Consider the following 22,804-nt stretch of genomic DNA (forward strand, 5'->3'; position numbering starts at 1 on the left):
CAGCATGTTGCAGCGCAGTGCTGCTTTGCCTAGCTCGGTGCGGCAGGTCTCTCAGGTTAACAGGTGGCAGCTTCCCCTGTTGGCTTCTAGGTATAAAAAAGAATGACCTCATAGGGGTGGAGCCCTGGGACTCCGTGGAGGTGGCAGTCACAGCTAGGTAACCCTGGAGTGAAGCCGGTTGTTTAGAAGGGGGCAGTTAAGCTCCTCAGGCTGGTGGCTTTAACCTTTACCCTGAGGCCCTGCAGCAGCCAGCCATTGCCCGCTGGCCCCTAGAGCTGGTCTCTGCCTCTGATGGAGCCCAAAGGAGCCTCCGGGAAAGAAACTCTGGGCACCAGGAAAAAGAGTCTGCCCTTCACGAGGCCCAGGCTCTATATGCTGGAGAGAAGGAAGACTGACACTGTGGTTGAGAGCAGTGTCCCTGGGGACCACTCTGGTACCTTGACGAGGAGCCAGTCTCACAGGACCGAGTACAGCCAGAAATTACAAGGTAACCTACAAGAAACCCATGGCCCCGGTTCCTGCACTCCCAGCTCTTTTCCTCTTACTCTTCCACTTGCAAAGGAAGCACTTAAGGCAGAGGAGAAAATCAAACATTACCTTCCTCTATAAGGAGGAAAGTAAGAAAATAAGAAAAATGAAAATAAATGTAATTCACAAATTGTAGGAGAAATTTATTATGTCCTTCCATAGTTAAAGAGCCAATTCTGAATTATTCTTAATATTGTCATGTCTTTTTTTTCCTGCTACATCCCTCTTTCCTTCTCCCTCCTGCACCCAATTTAAGACGTGGGAAGCACTAGAAAGCAAATGATTTAGAAACCTACAAAAGATAGTTTATCTCAATAGACAGGTGTGAGATGTCACACCAGGAGATCTATCTAGGTAATTGTACTGAACTGTGATTGTGGTTATCTTAAAAAGGGACCTGAAACTACAATCATGTCTGAGAAAATAAGGAATGTTATAGTCATCGGATAGTATAATAGGATTTCTTGAAAATCACATAGGTGTTCATTCCTTTAGAGTGAATCGAATAACATGCAAATATGGTAAGAGATGTTTAGCACGCTTGGACTGAATGACTGTTGAGGAAATAACTGCAGTTTATTTTGTGATGGTCGTAAGATAATTGGCACAGTTATTATAACATGTCCTGTTTCAGGCCCTGAATTGCTATCCCTTCCCATACACCCTCTCTTTTACTTCTCCCTTTCTCTCAAAGGTCGTTTGTTCTAGTAAACATCATTTTGACGTGGATGCTGTGCAACGTTTTAAGTAGCCACTGCAGCACCTGTTATGTGAGCCCCCAGAACCTGTCTCTCCCACTTTGAGGCACACTGTGTTTAAGCTCTCATAATCCTACCATGAGCTGTCATTCCGGATTGAAAAACTACAATGAGGCTAGAGAGACCAATGGGACAAGCTTGTACTTAGAAGGTCTCTTTCCTCAAAAAATGTGCTTGGACTTAGTGATGCAAATTAATTAAATTAAGTAAGTTAAATACATTTAAATTAAATCTTTAAAGATTCCTACTATGAGTTAATGCTTTTAAAAAATCCTGATAGCTCAGGATTAAAATGCAAAGTCAAGTCTTGTCCTTAAAGATTGTTTTTTTTTTTTTAATGGAGAAGGGGTATTATTTGGGCTTTGAAATTAATTTTCTCAAGGCCATGTATAAATTGGAAAAAATGCAAATTTTAAAGTCACGCATATTTGGTTTCCAATCCTGGCTCTTCAATTTACTACCTATAAGACTGAGCAAATTACTTAAAATTTCTGAGCTTCAGTTTCTCTATCTGTGAAAATAGGATAATGATACTTACCACACAGTGTTATTGGGAGAATGAAATTAGATAAGTACATGAAACACCTAGAATATTGGCTGACACATGGCATGTGCTCCATAAATAGTAGTTATTTTTAATTTTAGGAATGATGGGTACCATAATGTTAGAACAGGACTTGCCTTGTGTTAACCCAAATTTACTAATCTACTAATCTGTTTCAACTCTTTTCTGTCTTTTGATGAAGAGGCCGCAAATAAGAAATTCAGGAAAAGCCTACTGCTTTATCTCTAATAACATGTTTCTTCTTTCTGAGATTCACTAATTCAGCATCTTTTTGATCCAGATTTTCCATTAGTAAAATAAAAAGGGGAATACTTTTTGCTGTTCTCTTCCTAAACATAGCTTTAAAAAAATGTCTGTGGCCACAGAATACAGTAGATATTTGTTGGTTACTTTGCAGAAGACTTCAGGCTTCTTATGTACTCTACTGGATTTGTGGTTTTCCTGTGCTCTGTTGGATCCTGTCTCTGAAGGTGGAAGGAAAGACGCAGGAGTTAATCCATGGTCCTAGACCTGACTGTGCTGGAGAAAAATCATCAGGGAGCGTAGAGGAGCACATCAGAGCTGTAAAGATAGGCTGGCCTCCCGATAAGTAACATTTTAAAGATGTAACTCTTAATAAAGTCCAAGGCTGATACCTAATGCCTAATAGAGCTTTTAGTATGATTCTTCTGTAACTGGTTTGGCAACAATAGAAGGCATTTTCTCATTAATGTTGGAAGCAATCAGTTCTGTGGTTTGCACTCTCTCATCTATACTCTACCCATTATCATGCAGATGAGTCCTAAATCACCTTAAGAGGTTCTTTATTTTTGCAATGCCAAGAGGTTTTCCTCTGCCTACCTTGGAACTGGCAGTTCCCTGGGAGGCACTGAATAAAGACCTGAGCTGGTTACAGCCCTCAGACAGATGGCCCCAAAGCAAAGCCATCGTGAGGTCACAGTGTGCTTTCCAATACTGGAAAGCAGCCTCAAATTATTTAGTTGGTTGTCCTTCAGTGCTGTGTTGCTATCTGAGTAATACAATTTACTGTTCTGTCTCTGGAAGCAAGTTCTCTAGGGTTCTGGGAAATGTTACATCGTTCTTCGGTGTCCCCGGGCTCACCTCTTAACTACACAGTTTATCTGTTTCATTCAATTTCTGACCTACGTCGCTTTAGTAGAGTGAATCCTAAGCTGTAATATTTTTTAAATGGTACGGGGGTGAGAGCTACTAAATTAAACAATAGAACATGATTCTAATGAGATTATCATACAATCTTTGTAAAAGATTGTGATCACATCAATGTAGTCATTCCTACTAAGCCTCAAGTTGCACAATAATAGTTCAATGCTAGCTACAGTTCGTGGCATCCTTATTCCTTCAACAGGTTCGTTCAGTTAATTGGCGTTTATTGAATATGTTATACGGTGAGCAAAATACAGAATATGTGCCAGGAATAACAACTACAAAATCATTAAGAAAAAGTGTCTGACCTTTACTCCAAAGGGGCCTGAAGTCTCGTAGGGAAAGATAAGACAGGTAAACAAATACAATAAAGGTGCAGGCTAGAGGTAGACATGGTATCAGGGCATCCGCAGGAGGAAATGGTCTCTTCAGGACTGGGCGGAGAGGTCGTCAGAAAACATCGTCGTTCAGAGATGATAAGTGGGGATGGGGTGGAGGTGCAGAATGGGGAGAGAAGGGTATTTTAACGTCTTCACTGGGCTTATCTCTGTCTGAAATTATGTTGTTTCCTTATTTATTGTCTATTATCGACCCATTTCCCCTCCCATCTCTCACGCCCACCCCCGCCAGCCCATGAAAGGCACCCTTTCTTTCTCGTTAACTGTTCCATCTTTGCGCTTGGAATCGTGCCCAGCACACATGAATAGGATTAGTGCCCTAATGAGACACGAGGGATCTTGCTCCCTCTCTCTGCTCCCTGCCATGTGAGGATTGAAAAAGTCCGACATCTGTCCACCAGGAAGGGGGTCCTTACCAGCACCCTGAACTTTGATCTTGGACTTCTCAACTGCAAAAACTGTGAAAAACAAATGTTTGTTGTTTAAGCCACCCAGTGTATGGTATTTTTGTAACAGCAGCCCAAACCGACTAAGATAGTTGGTCAGTTACTTTTATCCTCTATGGCCACGCTAAGCTTCTGGTTAATTTTTTGGCCAATGCATATTTTTGCTAGTATCAGGTGAAAGAGTGAGAGTGGGTGGGTTAAATGTCCTCACAGCTGCAGATAACACAACAACAAAAAAATCACATCTCCAATTCATGTTAGGTCTGCGATGTTTTCTTTTTTGCAAAGGCCATCATGTCATTTTCATTATGAAAGGATTGATTGGTTGTTTTTATGAAATCCTGAAATGTTCTCACTATGGTGACAATAAACGAACCACTCTCCTGCATGGACTTTATACTGAATAAGATATTTTGCAGTATGAGGACAAATGGCTCAAAGACTAAGTTAGACTTGGTCAGATTATGGGAACAGTTAATTTGTAATGATTTTTAAGAATACAAACTAATCTGTAAGTGGGCAGTATGAGCTGCTAACACTGGAAGATTTGGTGAGTTTTGTTCAAGGGGTAATGAAGGGTAGAATAAAAGGAATTGTCCAGCTGTTCGTGCACGGTTCTCCCCTGGTGCTATGAGTCCTTTTTGTTCCTGCCTGTTCTTTGAGTACTGTAGAAAGTAACTCCTTCCCCTTTACCTGCCTTTAGTGAAACGGGAAGTACTTGGATCAGTAATGTGACTGTTAACAGTGTAAAGGCCATGTTAAAGCTAAGTAACTCCTCTCTCATTGCATTCATAGACACCCAAAAGAAGCATGATATTTTACTTTCTTTCTTTTCCAGTAAAGGTATTTTGCAGTTTTTAGAGGACACATTGGATCAAATAAAGTGAGTCCCAGAAATCAAGAAGGTTTGAGCTATTCCACTACTACCACATTGTGATGGGAAAATTTATTCCTTCCATATTTAACTGATGTACCTCTAGATATAACTTTTTTAAAGGTAGCAAACACAGCTTCTAATTCTATTTTTTGTCCATAAAAATGATGGGTTTATCAAAACACAAAATGAGAAATCAAGAGGGAGGGATGAGCGAATGGAAGAAAGGAAGGAGAGGAAGAGGGAGAGAGAAAATTCAGATGTGCTAAGCACAGATAGAAGTGAACCTTAAAATAGTGATATAGTTGGGAAAAAGATGAGTGAGAGAAAAGCACTCAAGCTACATTCATCTTTGCTTCTGTTGATGCAGGAAAAGGGAAAACGGCCTTTTTATAGAATTACTTTTTCTTGATACCCTAATCATATTAACTTCAGTATTTTTGTGGGTATTGATTTCCTGGTGATGGTGGATTATTGCAAGAATTGCTAAACTTGTCAGCAGTATCACCTTGAGCACCAGGCAAGACTTGGCTTCAGGTGGAGCTTTAGAGCTCCCCCTGTGGCCCCCTCTCCACCAAGCAGGTGAGGAGTCCTTGGGGCCAAGGTTCCTGGCTGCCTGGAATCCTTAACCTCATTTCTAGACTAAGTTCAGGGCATCTGGGACCATGGAATTTTCTGTTCAACAGGCCCTAATCACTGCCACCAAGGCCTGTTGGGACCTCTTCCCAATCCCTTTCTCCTTAGGACAGACTGTGGTTGCTGGTGGGCACACCCTTTGGCTCCAGGGCCAGTTGGTTATGGAGGTGTGTCTGGAGCTCGATCATGCTGGGGTGTTCACACCATGCCTACCAGGCCCTTTGTGGGTGGAGGAGCTGGTGGAGGGAAGGGTAGGGATACAGGCCTCATGACTGGGGAGAGGGATTGTGCCCAGGGCCTCCTGCTAAATTTTGGCATGAAACTCTGAGGGACCTGAGAGATCTAATCTTGAACTTGGCCTTCCAGATTGTTATGAAGGTATATTTAACAAGATGGAAGGATATAACATATTTTATTTAACAGTTTGCCAGCTTGACTTACAACTTTTAAATATGTAGATAAGGTATGCAGCCTCCGTTTATACACCTGCTCCAGGCCCAGAAAGCAGGCTACTTATGACTGTTATCTACGTTCAGGATATAGCCTTCCTTTTATACTAGGTTGTGGAAAGAGGAAAGGAAGGGAAGTGGAGGGAAGGAAAGACATCGTGACTGTCATCCGCCAGAAGCCGTGTCAGCCAGGGGCTTTCACACATTGTTATTTGATCCCAACACCTTTTCAGTTGGGGTTATGTAGTTGAAAAATTAGGTATATAAAGGAGAAATGACTTTCCCTCTACCCTCCTACATTCAATAGCTGGGCCTATGAACTAAACAAACAATAGGCAGCTTAACAGGAGAAAAAGTATACAAGGGTATTCATTTTGAATATTACATGCCGGGGAGCATCACAGGAAAAAAGAAGTGAATAACTCAAAAAAGGTTAGGATTAGAGAGCTTATATACTATCTTAATAGGGGAAGGAGAGGAGAAATGTAGGCCACTTAGGGGAGAGTAAATAATTTTAGGAAAGTTGAATGGGCCCTTAGAAGAATCGCAGGGATACATAAGAGTTGGTGACAAAGTCTGCCTGGCTATGGTGTCACTTCTAGTCTCTTGTCCTGTGAGGGGACTCAACATCCCGTGGTTGACAGTTGAGCTCCTTTTGGAGGATCTGTCTCTAGGCAGATAAGGGAGTGCAGAGAAAGCCTCTCCCTGCATTTGCTGCTTTTCAAGTGCTTTCAGCTCAAAATGATCAATGTACCAAAGTAACAAATTTGGGGGTGCCATGTCCTAAACTCCTTCAGATGGTAGAGCTTGGATTTGATCATAGGTATTTTAAATATTTGCAAAATTAAATGCATCTCATTCATTGACTTAGTAGGTATTTTATCTGTAGGGTATATTAGTAATGAGAAGTCAAAGCACTTTGAGGGTTGCAATGCATGTTTTGTGATGTGATGACATTCCTCTGCTACTATGATAAAACTCGACCTGCTAAATTTTTTACTTTGGAATTAACGTTCTTTCTGTGACATTATTGTGACATGCCTCTGCTGGTGTGTTGTTGCTGTTTAATAAATGCTATCTTTTGGTTTAATTGTCAGGAAACAAAATTACAAAGTTAGGTTAAGCAAACCTGCCCTATTGTAATAGCTTAATCATCTCCATTTCCCACTTCCTTGGATATCTTGACACTATTTCCTTAATTTTATGCCTGTTGTCATTTACTGGTATCTCAATAAAACTTAACATGCATCCACAAAACTGAAAACCCTATTTTATAGCAATGGGTGGTGGTGATGGTGGTGTATACATTTGCAAATGAAAAGAATGGAATTATATACTGGAAGCAAGTAGTTCTTTATCTAGGTAGGTGATATTTCAATAGAATTCTATGAAGTCAGCCTAAATTGTGCGTCTTAAATGCAGCAGGAAAATAGAGTGTTATGATTAAAGCCTTTGTCCCAGGTTGTTCTGAACAATTCTTTTCTTGATTAATGAGTCAGAGAAGAAATGAATACTCTGTGATACCTGGACTGAGGCCCTTGAGAGCAAATATAATCTTGACTGTCTGACATCCAGCTCTTCCGTAAAGAAGAAAACCTAAAGGTCACGTCATCTAGCTGCTGCTCTAAGCACGCTGAGCCATTGTACCCTTCACAGAAATTGTCTTTCCTGAATGCTTTTTAATGTTAGGTCTCCAGTGTCACTATAAAAGTTGGCACAGATTTCTGCTTCTGTCTTTGTTGTGAAATAGTTGATGAAGACATTCTTTACTTCTCTCAGTGCCATCCAGTTTTATTCAAGGAAAAAGTTTGGCTCTTCTTAAGAATTAGAATATGTCACCTTTCCAGATAAAAACAAGCAATTTAGCGTATATATTTAGCTGCCTGAAACTTAGAGTCAGTTTTATACCTAATGCCTGGCCTTTTATTACCTACCTCCCCCCAACCCCCAAATTTTTTCCAAATATCTGCACGTATGGATTCTCATCACTGAGATCTCTGCTCACCTCCTGGGAGAGTCCTTCCTGACCATTCTACCTACAGCGATGGAGGGGAGGAAAGACTTTTCCTTTCTCCTCTTAGGTTCTGTGGCTGGGACATGTGAGTAGAACTCACAAAAGACAGGAAAACAGGAGGAAAAGCATGCACATTTCATTTGATGTTAATATTTGTACATGGCACAGAGGGTTTCACAGAAAGAAGGAAGAATCCCAAAGCAGTTAGACCCAGGGGCTTATATATCATTTTAACAAAGAGTGATAACTTGTGGAAATGTGGCAAGACAAAGGAAAAGGGGGTTTGAGCTAAGGGTATTAAACTGTGGGGAAGTGAACAGGAAACATACAGGGGAAACTAATGGAATATAAGGGTTATTTCAGTAAGATCTGTTTGTACAGACTCATCTTGATGTCAACTCCCCATCTCTGGTGATAAGAATTCCCTCCTCTTCCTGATACAGGGAGGGCAGAGAGCCCTTCCTGAATCTGCTGCTTCTCAATTGCCTTCAGTTCAAAGTAATCAACATGCCAGAGAGGTATATTTTGGGATGGTATTTTCTAAGCCCTTTCAGTGACCTTCATACTACCTGTTGCTCTCTGGAACTATGCTGTTCTATTCTATTTTGCCCCTCTCTTCCACTTGAAAATAATTTTCCTTGGGAGTAGAGAGTTAGTCTTATTTTAACACTTAAGCAGTGTCTGGTATATGGTAGATGCTCAGCTCAAGGACTACTTACTCAATGATTTAAAACTATTCAATGACTCATTATAACTATATTGATCTGTATCATTGGTATATTGGCTTTTACAATTCTGTCATTCCCATTTCCCCACTATTTAATTGGAGTCAATTTTTGAGTTAACTCCTCTAACTTCTTTTTCTGTAAACATAGAGAATATAAATAAATAAACTTAATTAAACAAGAAAATAGAATTTCTTGGCCAAAGAAAATGAAATCTCAGTTTTAATGAATTTATCCAAGAAGCATTTATCCAACAAGTTAATACCTGGTTAATACCAACCAGGTATTAACTAGATTCTGAGAATGTTAAAGTAACCAGAAGTGAACCCAGCCTACGGAGTGAGACAGGCAGTGAACCAATAGTTGTAGCAATAAGTGCCTGAGGTAAGGCTGCAGTTTGGGTTCCTGGGTTGCAGATTCTGAGGTGGAAATTTGGGTGAAGGAGGTTTATTAGGGAATGTTCTTATGATCACCACCTGGGGAAGAGAAGGGATAGGCAGAAGATCAGGAGAAAGAGAGAGAGGTTGAGCTGTGATCTGGTCTCAGAGAAAGACTTAGCCAACTCTAAGGCAAGTTCTGAAGATGAGATGATCCTTTGGACTTGTCACAGTGCTGTGAAGAACCTGGGCCCTTATATCATCACCCTTCAGGTTATTGGATGGGGCCACCTTGGAAAGGGAGCATGACCTGAGACGTGCTCTCATCTGAGATAATTCCTGAAAAGGAGCTGTCTGCTGGTGACACTCCCAGCAGTAGGGCAATAAGTCCTTATTTTCCTGAAGGGAAACTGGTCAGCTCATCACAGCACTGACCCGAAATTAGTGGTTATTAATATATTAGAGACGCAAGTAAACCATATAGGAATTGTGATGAGAAAGAGCTTAATTGGACCTCTAAAATGTCAAAATAAGAGACACTGAAATCTGAATCTTGAAATCCAGTTTGGATTTTTTCTGGGGGGAAGAGGGCATTCCAGATAGAGGGATTAAACATGTCCTAGTGCATGGAACAAGGTAATAAAATTGGTTTTCCTGTCTGGGGTTCATAGCTGAAAAAGATGACACTAACACCAACTAGCATCTGTACTAGGCATGTGGGTACATTACATCATTTCATGCTCTTAACAACTTTGCTAAGAAGTTATTGTCAAATATTTATAGATAATAAAATTAAGGTTACAAGAGGTGTAGACACTTGCCCAGCGTTACGTAACTAGTAAGCGGTAACGTCAGAGTTATACTGAGGTCTACTTGACTCCAAGGTCCATGCTTTTTCAACCACTATGCAGTCTCTGTTGTTCTAACCCCAGATTTTAGTAGTACCTCTTTTGTGGTTTGTTTTTAAGGAATAGGCTTACTTTGATACAATTTTGAACAATACTCCAAAACATCAAGATACCCTTAAATTCTACCAGCACATTCACCTGCAATCTTAAAATCAACAGTGACCAGCAAGTGCTTTCCAGTAGCTGTGTTATTTTATGCTTTTCAACAAAACGTTTTATGTGGAATGAAGTTAGAATGATATGCAATTACAATGAATGAGGGGTACACTTAGATTCACTAGAACATTCCACTCTAAAAATACAAACCTAGGGCTTCCCTGGTGGCGCAGCGGTTGAGAATCTGCCTGCTAATGCAGGGGACATGGGTTCGAGCCCTGGTCTGGGAGGTTCCCACATGCCGCGGAGCAACTAGGCCCGTGAGCCACAATTGCTGAGCCTGCGCGTCTGGAGCCTGTGCTCCGCAACAAGAGAGGCCGTGATAGTGAGAGGCCCGCGCACCGCGATGAAGAGTGGCCCCCACTTGCCGCAACTAGAGAAAGCCCTCGCACAGAAACGAAGACCCAACACAGCCATAAATTAATTAATTAATTAATTAATTAAAAAAAAAATACAAACCTAGTGATTTGAATTATCTAATCTTTGAAACCTGCCCTTCCTCACTAACTATAGAGCACACAGCAGGAGGAGAATGTCTGATGGAAAACTGGGTCATAGTGTCAAACTATATTGCTCCTCTGCTTAATATTCTGCAATGCTTTTCCATGTTCTCTAGCAGTAGTGTCCAAACAGAGGTACAGGCAGCCCAGAGGGGGGTTTCAAGAAAATTCATTATGAAAGAAAAAAATAAGTTAATCTTTTAGTCTTATCCTTTGAAAATATCTATTTTGTGTATTCTTTATCATGTATGTGATACACTAATACTACCCATGCATTGGAGGTACTTCCTCAAAACAGTTTAACTGACCCATGAACAAAACAGTCTGGGATGAAATTTTGACACATGCTACAACAGGAATGAATCTTGAAGACATGATGCTAAGTGAAATAAGCCAGACACAAAAGTACAAGTATTATATGATTCCACTTAAAAGAGGTGCCTGGAATAGTCAAATACATAGAGACAAAAAGTAGAATGGTGGTTGCCAGAGGCTGGGGGGAAAGGAGAGTAGGGAGTTAGTGTTTAATGGGTCCAGAGTTTCAGTTTGGGAAGATGTAAAAGTTCTGGAGATGGATGGTGGTGATGGGTGCACAACAATGTGAATGTACTTAAAGCTGAATTGTGCACTTAAAGATAGTTAACATGGTAAATTTTATGTTCTGTATATCTTACCATGATAAAAAAATTAATAAAAAAATTAATAAAGTTGGAGACCCCATGTTATAACATTAAAATGGGTATAAGGCCTCTCACACCATGACTCTATCTTTCCATCTCTGGCCTGAGGGACAGTTTTACTTCGGATTGTCTTGCCTTGACACCTGCTGTTTCCTTAGCCTGGAGTGTTCTCCCTCATCTTGGTTGTTTTATAACTGCCTATTTACCTTTTCAATTCTATCTTTCTGTTGTTACACCCAAAATATATTTGAGTGTTCCATCCTGTATACATTTCTCATATTCGTTATTCACATGCCAATGTCTCTTACATTTGGCTGAACTTCTCGAGGACAGGAGCATTGGTATTGTCAGCAGCTAGGGAAAGGATGGCCTGTACTCAATAATCCTGTTTGTTATGTAAATGAGTGGGTAAATGAATGAATTAATGAACAATAAATGGATGGTGTGGCAGTTGGGCAGTGAACATCCAGAATGGATACAGGAGACCCTTCCCCATAGTGGGCTCCCTTGAAGCCAGGTCCAAATCAAATCACTGACTTCAGGGTCACAGCTCCTGGTTATGGATCTAACTCAGACAAGGGAATTATTTATTAATTTTTATCATACTGCATATTTATCTTCTTCATATTGTGTTTTCTTGGTCACCCTTTACAATTCTGTTCTCATTAGCAAGGGCATACAAAAATCAGACTTACCTCATCCTGGAGAATGTATATGTTATCTCTTGAAATGTAATCTTACATTTTTATAACCAGAGTTAGATAAAGAAATTAAATTATTTTCATTCTGGGCTAAGTGAAGATTCTGAGTTATTTCCTCCTTTTTTTTATTAGCAAAATCTATACATCAAAAAATAGAAATAGTGTGCTTGAAAATAAATACTCTTCTAGAGTTTGACTTGTTTGTTAATGTCACACCAGTCAGACATTTAGAATGGACATTCTGTTACAACAGTGCTACTGTTTTTAAAATATTCAAAACAATGAAACATTTTTTTAAATAATGCAATTATAATCTCATAGACTGTTTGCTTCTTTATTCTGAGCACTTCTGTGTAAAAGTGAAATATTAAATTAAAATGTGAAATTAGATTTCTTTTAATCAATAAATTCTTGGAAAACAAAGCCAATACTTCTCTGACAAAATTGAAGCTTCAGTATATTGCAGTTGCAAATGAAGTATTTTTATGTATTTGACATTTCACACAGAGAGTTTAATCAACATATAATTATAGTTAAAATTTTCTTTCAATGGATTATAAATCAAATCAGATTTTGGATTGGAATAAACCTACCAGAGAAGCTAAGGTCCTGTATCTTTTCTTCTATACATTCTTATATGTATGTACAAATTAACAACAACAACAAAAAAATCATACCAAACAAAACACTCAAACCACAATTTGATCTTATTTTCAAAATATTCTTCTCTATATTTATGTCTGTGTTCAAACCCTGATAACTTTTCCTACTCTCAGATTATATCGTGTAGGAAGAGCATTTTCATATACTCACTTGATGTACTATATGTATATATACTACACAATTACGTGTACTAACTATACAGGAATACTACATTTTCTTGTGCTTCACTTTACTGTTCTTTGCAGATATTCCATTTTTTACAAATTGAAGTTTTGTGGCAACCTTGTGTCAAGCTAGTCTATTGGCGCCGTTTTTTCCAATAGCATTTGCTCACTTCGTGTCTCTGTATCACATTTTGGCAATTCTCACAAAGTAAATTATAATACTTTTTCATTATTCATTTATTATGGTGAGCTGTGATGTTACTATTGTAATTGTTTAGAGTGCCAGGAACTGCACCTATATTAGGTGACAAACAATCTATAAATGTTGTGTATTTTCTCATTGCTCCATCAACAGCCTGTTCCCCTGTCTCTTTCCCTCTCCTCAGGCTTCCCTAATCCCTGAGACACAAGGATGTTGAATTTAGGCCAGTTAATAACCTTACAATGGCCTCTAAATGTTCAAGTGAAGGGAAGAGTCACACATCTCTCACGTTAAATCAAAAGCTAGAAATGATTACACTTAGTGAAGAAGGCATGTCAAAACAAACTAGGCTTCTTACACCAAGCAGTAAGCCAAGTTTTGAATGCAAAGGAAAAGTTTTTGAAGGAAATTAAAAGTGCTACTCCAGTAAACACATGAATGACAAGCAAGTGAAACAGCCTTAATGCTGAGATGGAGAAAGTTGTAGTGGTTTGGATAGAAGATCAAAACAGCCACAACATTCCCTTAAGCCAAAGCCTAATCAAGAGCAGGGCCCTAACTCTCTTCAATTCTGTGAACGCTGAGAGAGGTGAGGAAGCTGAAGAAGAAAAGTTGGAAACTAGCAGCGCTTGGTTAATGAGGATTAAGGAAAAGTGCAAGGTGAAGCAGCAAGTGCTGATGTAGAAGCTGCAGCAAGTTATCTAGAAGATCTAGCTAAGATAATTAATGAAGGTGGCTACACTAAACAACAGATTTTCAATGCAGATAAAACAGTCTTCTATTGGAAGAAGATGCCATCTAGGACTTTCATAGCTAGAGAGGAGAAGTCAGTGCCTGACTTCAAAGCTTCAAAGGACAGGCTGACTTTCTTGTTAGGGGCTAATGTACCTGGTAGCTTTAACTTGAAACCAGTGCTCATTTACCATTCCAAAAATCCCAGGGTCTTTAAGAATGATGCTCAGTTTACTCTTCCTATGTTCTATAAATGGAACAGCAAAACCTGTATGACACCACATTTGTTTACAACATGGTTTACTGAATATTTTAAGCCCACTGTTGAGAACTATTGCTCAGAAAAAACATTTCTTTCAAAATATGACTGCACATTGACAGGGCACCTGGTCACCCAAGAGCTCGGATGGAGGTGTACAATGAGATTGATGTTGTTTTCATGCCTGCTAACATAACTTTCATTCTGCAGCACATGGATCAAGGTATAATTTTGACTTTCAAGTCTTATTATTTAAGAAATACATTTCATAAGGCTATAGCTGCCATCAATAGCAATTCCTCTGATGGATTTGGGCAAAGTAAATGGAAAACCTTCTGGAAAGGATTCACCATTCTAGATGCCAGTAAGAACATTTGTGATTCATGGGAAGAAGTCAAAATATCAACACTAACAGGATTTTGGAAGGAGTTAATTCCAGCCCTCATGGATGACTTTGAGGGGTTTAAGACTTTAGCAGAGGAAGGAACTGCAGAGGTGGTAGAAATAGCAAGACAATTAGAACTAGAAGTTGAGGTTGAAAATGCGACCAAATGGCTTCAATCTCATGATAAAACTTCAACAGATGAGGAGATGCTTCTTATGGATGAGCAAAGAGAGTGGTTTCTTGAGATAGAAACTACTCTTGGTGAAGATGCTGTGAAGATTGTTGAAATTAGCATAAAGGATTTAGAACATTACAAATGCTTAGTTGATACAGCAGCGGCAGGGTTGCAGAGATTAACTCCAATTTTGAAAGAAATTCTACAGTGGGTAAAATGCTATCAAACAGCCTTTCATGCTAAAGAGAAATCTTTCGTGAAAGGAAGTGTCAAACAATGTGGCAACCTTCATCATTGTCTTATTTTAAGAAATTGCCAAGCCTGGTAGCAGTTTCCTTCAGAGCAGGTAGTGACTGCTCCTTGGGGAGCAAAGAGGAGGCCCAGGCTGTGTGGCCATGCTTGGGCGTGCACAACCCAAAGTTCTCTGTTTAGGGTCAGTGATATTTTAAGACTGGAGGAAGACCCAGAGAAATTAAATGACTTAGCTGGGGCCAGAGGGAAAGTAAAAAGGAAGCCTAGACCTGGCCCCAAGTCTTCAAATAGAGTATGCTTGCCATTATATCACACTGACCCTCAGGCTTCTGGAGCAGTAAGATGGCAGAGTAGAAGGATTTGAGCTCACCTCCTCTCATGAAAACAGCAGAATTATAACTAACTGCTGAACAACCATCAACAAAAAAGACTTGAACCTACCAAAAAGATATTCTACACACAGAGACAAAGAAGAAGCCACAATGAGATGGTAGCAGGGGCACTTTCGCAATTTATTCAAATCCCATATCTGCTGAGTGGGTGACCCACAAACTGGAAAATAATTACATCACAGAGGTTCCCCCACAGGAGTGAGAGTTCTGAGCACCACGTCAGTCTCCCCAGCCTGGGGGTCTGGCATTGGGAGGAGGAGCCCCCAGAACATTTGACTTTGAAGGCCAACAGGGCTTAAGTGTAGGAGTTCCACAGAACTGGGGGAAGTAGAGACTCCACCCTTGGAGGGCGCACACAAGCTTTCACATGCGCTGGGACCAAGGGCAAAGCAGTGACTCCACAGAATCCTGGGCCAGACCCACTTGTGGGTCTTGGAGGGTCTCCTGGGGAGACAGGGGTCAACTGTGGCTCACTGTGAGGGCAAGGACTGGTGGCAGATACCCCAGGGAATACTCATTGACATGAGCTCTCTTGGAGGTTGCCATTTTGGCACCAAGACCTGGCCCCACCCAACAGCCTGCAGGCTCCAGTGCTGGGAGGCTTCAGGCCAAACAACCAACAAGGTGGGAACACAGCCCCACGCATCAGCAGACAGGTTGCCTAAAGTCTTCCTGAATTAACAGCTGCCAATAAACACACTCCTTGATACAGCTCCACTCACCAGTGAGCAGGTACCAGTCCCTCCCACCAGGAGCCTGCACAAATCCCCAGACCAACCTCACCCACCAGGGGGCAGACACCAGAACCAAGAAGAACTACAATCCTGCAGCCTGAAGAATGGAGACCACAAACACAGAAAGGTAGACAAAGTGAGACAGCAGGGAAATATGCTCCAGATGAAGGAACAAGATAAAATCCCAGAGGAACTACTAAATGAAGTAGAGACAGGCAATCCGCCTGAAAAAGAATTCAGAGTAATGATAGTAATGATGATCCAAAATCTTGGAAAAAGAATGGAAGCACAGACCAAGAGGATATAAGAAATGTTTTATAAAGAGCTAGAAGATTTAAAGAACAAACAAACAGAGATGAAAAACACAATACCTGAAATGAAAAATGCACTAGAAAGAATCAATAGCAGAATAAATGAGGCAGAAGAACGCATAAGTGAGCTGGAAGACAGATTGGTGAAAATCACTACTATGGAACAGAATAATGAAAAAAGAATGAAAAGAGATGAGGACAGTCTGAGACCTCTGGGACAACATTAAACACACCAACATTCACATTATAGGGGTCCAAGAAGGAGAAGAGAGAGGGAAAGGGCCTGAGAAAATATTTGAAGAGATAATAGCCAGAAACTTCCCTAACATGGGAAAGGAAACACTCACTCAAGTCCAGGAAGCACAGAGAGTCCCATATAGGATAAACCCAAGAAGGAATATACCAAGACACATGTTAATCAAACTGGCAAAAATTAAAGACAAAGAGAAAACATTAAAAGCAGCAAAGGAAAAGCAACAAATAACATACAAGGGAATCCCCATAAGGTTATCAGCTGATTTTTCAGCAGAAACTCTTCAGGCCAGAAGGGAGTGGCATGATATATTTCAAGTGATGAAAGGGAATAACCTACAACCAAGAATACTCTACCAGCAAGGTTCTCATTCAGATTCGACAGAGAAATCAAAACTTTACACACAAGCAAAGGCTAAGAGAATTCAGCAGCACCAAACCAGCTTTATACCAAATGCTAAAGGAATTTCTCTAGATGGAAAAGAAATGGCCACAACTAGAAGCAAAAAAAATTACAAATGGGAAAGCTCACCAGTAAAGGCAATCATACAGTAAAGGCAGGAAATCATCCACACACAAGTATGACATCAAAACCAGCAATTGTGAGAAGAGGAGAGTACAAATGCAGGATATTGGAAATGCATTTGAAACTAAGAGACCAGCAAATTAAAACAATCTTGTATATAAATATAGACTGCTATATCAAAACCTCGTGGTAACCACAGACCAAAATTTACAATAGATACACACACAAAAAAGAAAAACAATCCAAACACAACACTAAAAATAGTCATCAAATCACAAGAGAAGAGAACAAAAGAGGAAGGGAAGAAAAAAAGACCTACAAAACCAAATCCAAAACAATTAACAAAATGGCAATAAGAACATACATATTGAAAATTACCTTAAACGTAAAATGATTAAATGCTCCAACCAAGACAAAGACTGGCTGAATGGATACAAAAACAAGATCTGTATATATGCTGTCTACAAGAAACCCACTTCAGATCTAGGGACAAATAGAGACTGAAAGTGAGGGGATGGAAAAAGTATTCCATGCAATGGAAATCAAAAGAAAGCTGGAGTAGCAATACTCATATCAGACAAAATAGACTTTAAAATAAGGACTATTACAAGAGACAAAGAAGGACACTACATAATGATCAAGGGAATCAACCCAAGAAGAAGATGTAACAATTGTAAATATATATGCACCTAACATAGGAGCACCTCAATATATAAGGCAAATGCTAACAGCCATAAAAGGAGAAATCAACAGTAACACTATAATAGTGAGGGACTTTAACACCCCACTTACATCAATGGACAGCTGATCCAGACAGAAAATGAATAAGGAAACACAGGCCTGAAATTACACATTAGACCAGATAGTCTTATTGATATTTATAGAGCATTCCATCCAAAAGCAGCAGAATACATATTCTTCTTAAGTGCACACAGAACATTCTCCAGGATGGATCACACGTTGGTTTATAAAGCAACCCTTGATAAATTTAAGAAAACTGAAATCACATCAAGCAACTTTTCTTACCACAACGCTATGAGATTAGAAATCAGCTACAAGAAAAAAACCTGTAAAAAACACAAATATGTGGAGTCTAAATAATATGTTACTAAACAACCAATGGATCACTGAAAAAATCAAAGAGGAAATAAAAAAAATACCTAGAGACAAATGAAAATGAAAACACGACAAACCAAAACCTATGGGCCATAGCAAAAGCAGTTCTAAGAGGCAAGTTTATAGCAATACAATCTTACCTCAGGAAACAAGAAAAATCTCAAATAAACAACCTAACTTTATCCCTAAAGCAACTAGAGAAAGAAGAACAAGCAAAACCCAAAGTTAGTAGAAGGAAGGAAATCATAAAGATCAGAGCAGAAATAAATGAAAAAGAAGTGATGGAAACAATAGAAAAGATCAATGAAACTAAAAGCTGGTTCTTTGAAAAGATAAACAAAATGGATAAACCTTTAGCAAGCCTCATCAAGAAAAAAGGGAGAGGACTCAAATCAATAAAATTAGAAATGAAAAAGAAGTTACAACTGACATCACAGAAATACAAAGGATCATAAGAGACTACTACAAGTGACTCTATGCCAATAAAAAGGACAACCTGGAAGAAATGGACAAATTCTTAGAAAGGTACAATCTCCCAGACTGAACCAGGAAGAAACAGAAAATATGAACAGACCTATCACAAGTACTGAAATTGAGACTGTGATTAAAAAACTCGCAACAAACAGAAGTCTAGGACCAGATGGCTTCACAGGTGAATTCTATCAAACATTTAGAGACAAGTTGACACCTATTCTCTGAAACTATTCTAAAAAATTGCAGAGGAAGGAATACCCCCAAACTCATTCTATAAGGCCACCATCACCCTGATACCAAAACCAGACAAAGATACCACAAAAAAAGAAAATTACAGGCCAATATCACTGATGAACATAGACACAAAAATCCTCAGCAAGATACTAGCAAACTGAATTCAACAACACATTGAAAGGATCATAGACCATGACCAAGTGGGATTTACCCCAGAGTGCAAGGATTTTTCAATATATACAAATCAATCAGTGTGATACACCATATTAACAAATTGAAGAATAAAAACCATATGATCAACTCAATAGATGCAGAAAAAGCTTTTGACAAAATTCAACACCAATTTATGACAAAAACTCTTGAGAAAGTGGGCATAAAGGAAACCTACTTCAACATAATAAAGGCCATATATGACAAACCCACAGCTAACATCATACTCAATGGTGAAAAGCTGAAAGCACTTCCTCTAAGATCAGAAACAACACAAGGAGAGGGGCAAGATGGCGGAAGAGTAAGACGCGGAGATCACCTTCCTTCCCACAGATACAGTAGAAATACATCTACACGTGGAACTGCTCCTACAGAACACCCACTGAACGCTGGCAGAAGACGTCAGACCTCCCAAAAGGCAAGAAAATCCCCACGTACTTGGGTAGGGTAAAAGAAAAAAGAAATAACAGAGACAAAAGAATAGGGACGGGACCTGCGCCAGTGGGAGGGAGCCGTGAAGGAGGAAAGGTTTCCAGGCACTAGGAAGCCCCTTCGCAGGCAGAGACTGCGGGTGGCAGAGGGGGGAAGCTTTGGAGCCGCGGAGGAGAGCGCAGCCACAGGGGTGCGGAGGGCAAAGCGGAGAGACTCCCGCACAGAGGCTCGGCGCCAACCAGCACTCACCAGCCCAAGAGGCTTGTCTGCTTACCTGCCGGGGTGGGCGGGGGCTGGGAGCTGAGGCTCGGGCTTTGGTGCTAGCCGGGAGGGAGTCCGGGAAAAAGTCTGCAGCTGCCGAAGAGGCAAGAGACTTTTTCTTGCCTCTTTGTTTCGCGGTGCGCAAGGAGAGGGGATTCAGAGCACTGCCTAAACGAAATCCAGAGACGGGTGCGAGCCGCGGCTATCAGCGCGGATCCCACAGCAACAGGGGCGCAGAGGGAAAAACGGAGAGATTCCCGCACAGAGGCTCAGGGCCGAGCAGCGCTCACCAGCCCGAGAGGCTTGTCTGCTCACCTGCTGGGGCAGGCGGGGCTGGGAGCTGAGGCGCGGGCTTCGGTCGGATTGCAGGGAGAGGACTGGGGTTGGCGGCGTGAACACAGCCTGAAGGGGTTGGCGTGCTGCGGCGAGCCGGGAGGGAGCCGGAGAGGAAGTCTGCAGCCGCCGAGGAGGCAAGAGACTTTTTCTTGCCTCTTTGTTTCGCGGCGCGCAAGGAGAGGGGATTCAGAGCGCCACCTAGATGAACTCCAGAGGCGGGCGCGAGCCGCGGCTAACAGCGCGGACTCCAGAAACTGGTAGGAAACGCTAAGGCTGCTGCTGCCGCCACCAAGAAGCCTGTGTGCGAGCACAGGTCACTCTCCACACTGCCCCTCCCGGGAGCCGGTGCAGCTCGCCACTGCCAGGCTCCCGTGATCCGGGGACAACTTCCCCGGGAGAACACACGGCGCGCCTCGGGCTGCTGCAACGTCATGACGCCTCTGACGCCGCAGGCTCACCCCGCCTCCTCCGTACCGCTCCCTCCCCCGGCCTGAGTGAGCCAGAGCCCCCGAAGCAGCTGCTCCTTTAACCCCGTTCTGTCTGGGCGGGGAACGGACGCCCTCAGGCGAGGTATATGCAGAGGCGGGTCCAAATCCAAAGCTGAACGCTGGGAGCTGTACAAACAAAGAAGAGAAAGGGAAATCTCTCCCAGCAGCCTCAGAAGCAGCGGATTAAAACTCCACAAACAACTTGATGTGCCTGCATCTGTTGAATACCTGAATAGACAACGAATCATCCCAAATTCAAAAGGTGGACTTTAGGACCAGGATATATTAATTTCCCCTTTTCCTTTTTTTGTGAGTGTATATGTGTATGCTTCTGGGTGAGATTTTGTCTATATAGCTTTGCTTTCACCATCAGTCCTAGGGTTAGGTCCATCCATTTTTTTTTTTTTTTTACTTAAAAAAATTTTTTTTTTCCTAATATATGTTTTCTTAATAATTTTTTCCATATTTTCTATTTTTAGAAATTAAAAAATTTTTTAATAAGTTTTTTCATATTTTTTATTTTAAAAAATTAAAATTTTTTTCATTAATAAATTTTTTCTTAAAAATTTTTTTCTTATTTTTTACTATAAAAAATTAATAAATCTATTTTTAAAAAATTAAAAAAAATTTTTTTCTGAATACATTTACTCTTAATAATTTTTTTTCTTATTTTTTATTATAATACCTTTATTTTATTTTATCCTCTTTTTTTCTTTCTGTTTTTTTCTCCCTTATATTCTGAGCTGTGTGGATGAAAGGCTCTTGGTGCTCCAGCCAGGCATCAGGGCTGTGCCTCTGAGGTGGGAGAGCCAACTTCAGGACACTGGTCCACAAGAGACCTACCAGCTCCACGTAATACCAAACGGCAAAAATCTCTCAGAGGTCTCCATCTCAACATCAAGACCCAGCTTCACTCAACGACCAGCAAGCTACAGTGCTGGACACCCTATGCCAAACAACTAGCAAGACAGGAACACAGCCCCATCCATTAGCAGGGAAGCTGCCTAAAATCATAAGACCACAGACACCCCAAAACACACCACCAGACGTGGACGTGCCCACCAGAAAGACAAGATTCAACCTCATCCACCAGAACACAGGCAATAGTCCTCTCCACCAGGAAGCCTACACAACCCACTGAACCAACCTTACCCACTGGGGACAGATACCAAAAACAACGGGAACTACGAACCTGCAGCCTGTGAAAAGGAGACCCCAAACACAGTAAGATAAGCAAAATGAGACGACAGAAAAACACACAGCAGATGAAGGAGCAGGGTCAAAACACACCAGACCTAACAAATGAAGAGGAAATAGGTAGTCTACCTGAAAAAGAATTCAGAATAATGATAGTAAGGATGATCCAAAATCTTGGAAATAGAATAGACAAAATGCAAGAAACATTTAACAAGGACGTAGAAGAACTAAAGAGGAACCAAGCAACGATGAAAAACACAATAATGAAATTTAAAATACTCTAGATGGGATCAATAGCAGAATAACTGAGGCAGAAGAAAGGATAAGTGACCTGGAAGATAAAATGGTGAAATAACTACTGCAGAGCAGGATAAAGAAAAAAAGAATGAAAAGAAACTGAGACTGTCCTCAGAGACCTCTGGGACAACATTAAACGCACCAACATTCGAATTATAGGGGTCCCAGAAGAAGAAGAGAAAAAGAAAGGGACTGAGAAAATATTTGAAGAGATTATAGTTGAAAACTTCCCTAATATGGGAAAGGAAATAGTTAATCAAGTCCAGGAAGCACAGAGAGTCCCATACAGGATAAACCCAAGGAGAAACACGCCAAGACACATATTAATCAAACTGTCAAAAATTAAATATAAAGAAAACATATTAAAAGCAGCAAGGGAAAAACAACAAATAACACACAAGGGAATCCCCATAAGGTTAACATCTGATCTTTCAGCAGAAACTCTGCAAGCCAGAAGGGAGTGGCAGGATATACTTAAAGTGATGAAGGAGAAAAACCTACAACCAAGATTACTCTACCCAGCAAGGATCTCATTCAGATGTGATGGAGAAATTAAAACCTTTACAGACAAGCAAAAGCTGAGAGAGTTCAGCACCACCAAACCAGCTTTACAACAAATGCTAAAGGAACTTCTCTAGGCAAGAAACACAAGAGAAGGAAAACACCTACAATAACAAACCCAAAACATTTAAGAAAATGGGAATAGGAACATACATATCGATAATTACCTTGAATGTAAATGGATTAAATGCTCCCACCAAAAGACACAGACTGGCTGAATGGATACAAAAACAAGACCCATATATATGCTGTCTACAAGAGACCCACTTCAG

General features: G+C 40.6%; 1 protein-coding gene across 1 annotated transcript in view; it reads left to right on the top strand.

Moving 5' to 3' along the window:
* Window positions 1-291: 291 nt before the first annotated feature.
* ARHGEF38 (Rho guanine nucleotide exchange factor 38) overlaps window positions 292-22,804 on the top strand; it is a 155,583-nt gene continuing 133,070 nt past the window's right edge. The window contains exon 1 of the mRNA XM_036853361.1: window positions 292-487. Within this exon, the coding sequence (XP_036709256.1) occupies window positions 292-487 (196 nt within the window). The remainder of the gene's footprint in view (window positions 488-22,804) is intronic.

The sequence above is a fragment of the Balaenoptera musculus genome, chromosome 5 (assembly GCF_009873245.2).
Source record: "Balaenoptera musculus isolate JJ_BM4_2016_0621 chromosome 5, mBalMus1.pri.v3, whole genome shotgun sequence".
Lineage (NCBI taxonomy): Eukaryota > Metazoa > Chordata > Mammalia > Artiodactyla > Balaenopteridae > Balaenoptera > Balaenoptera musculus.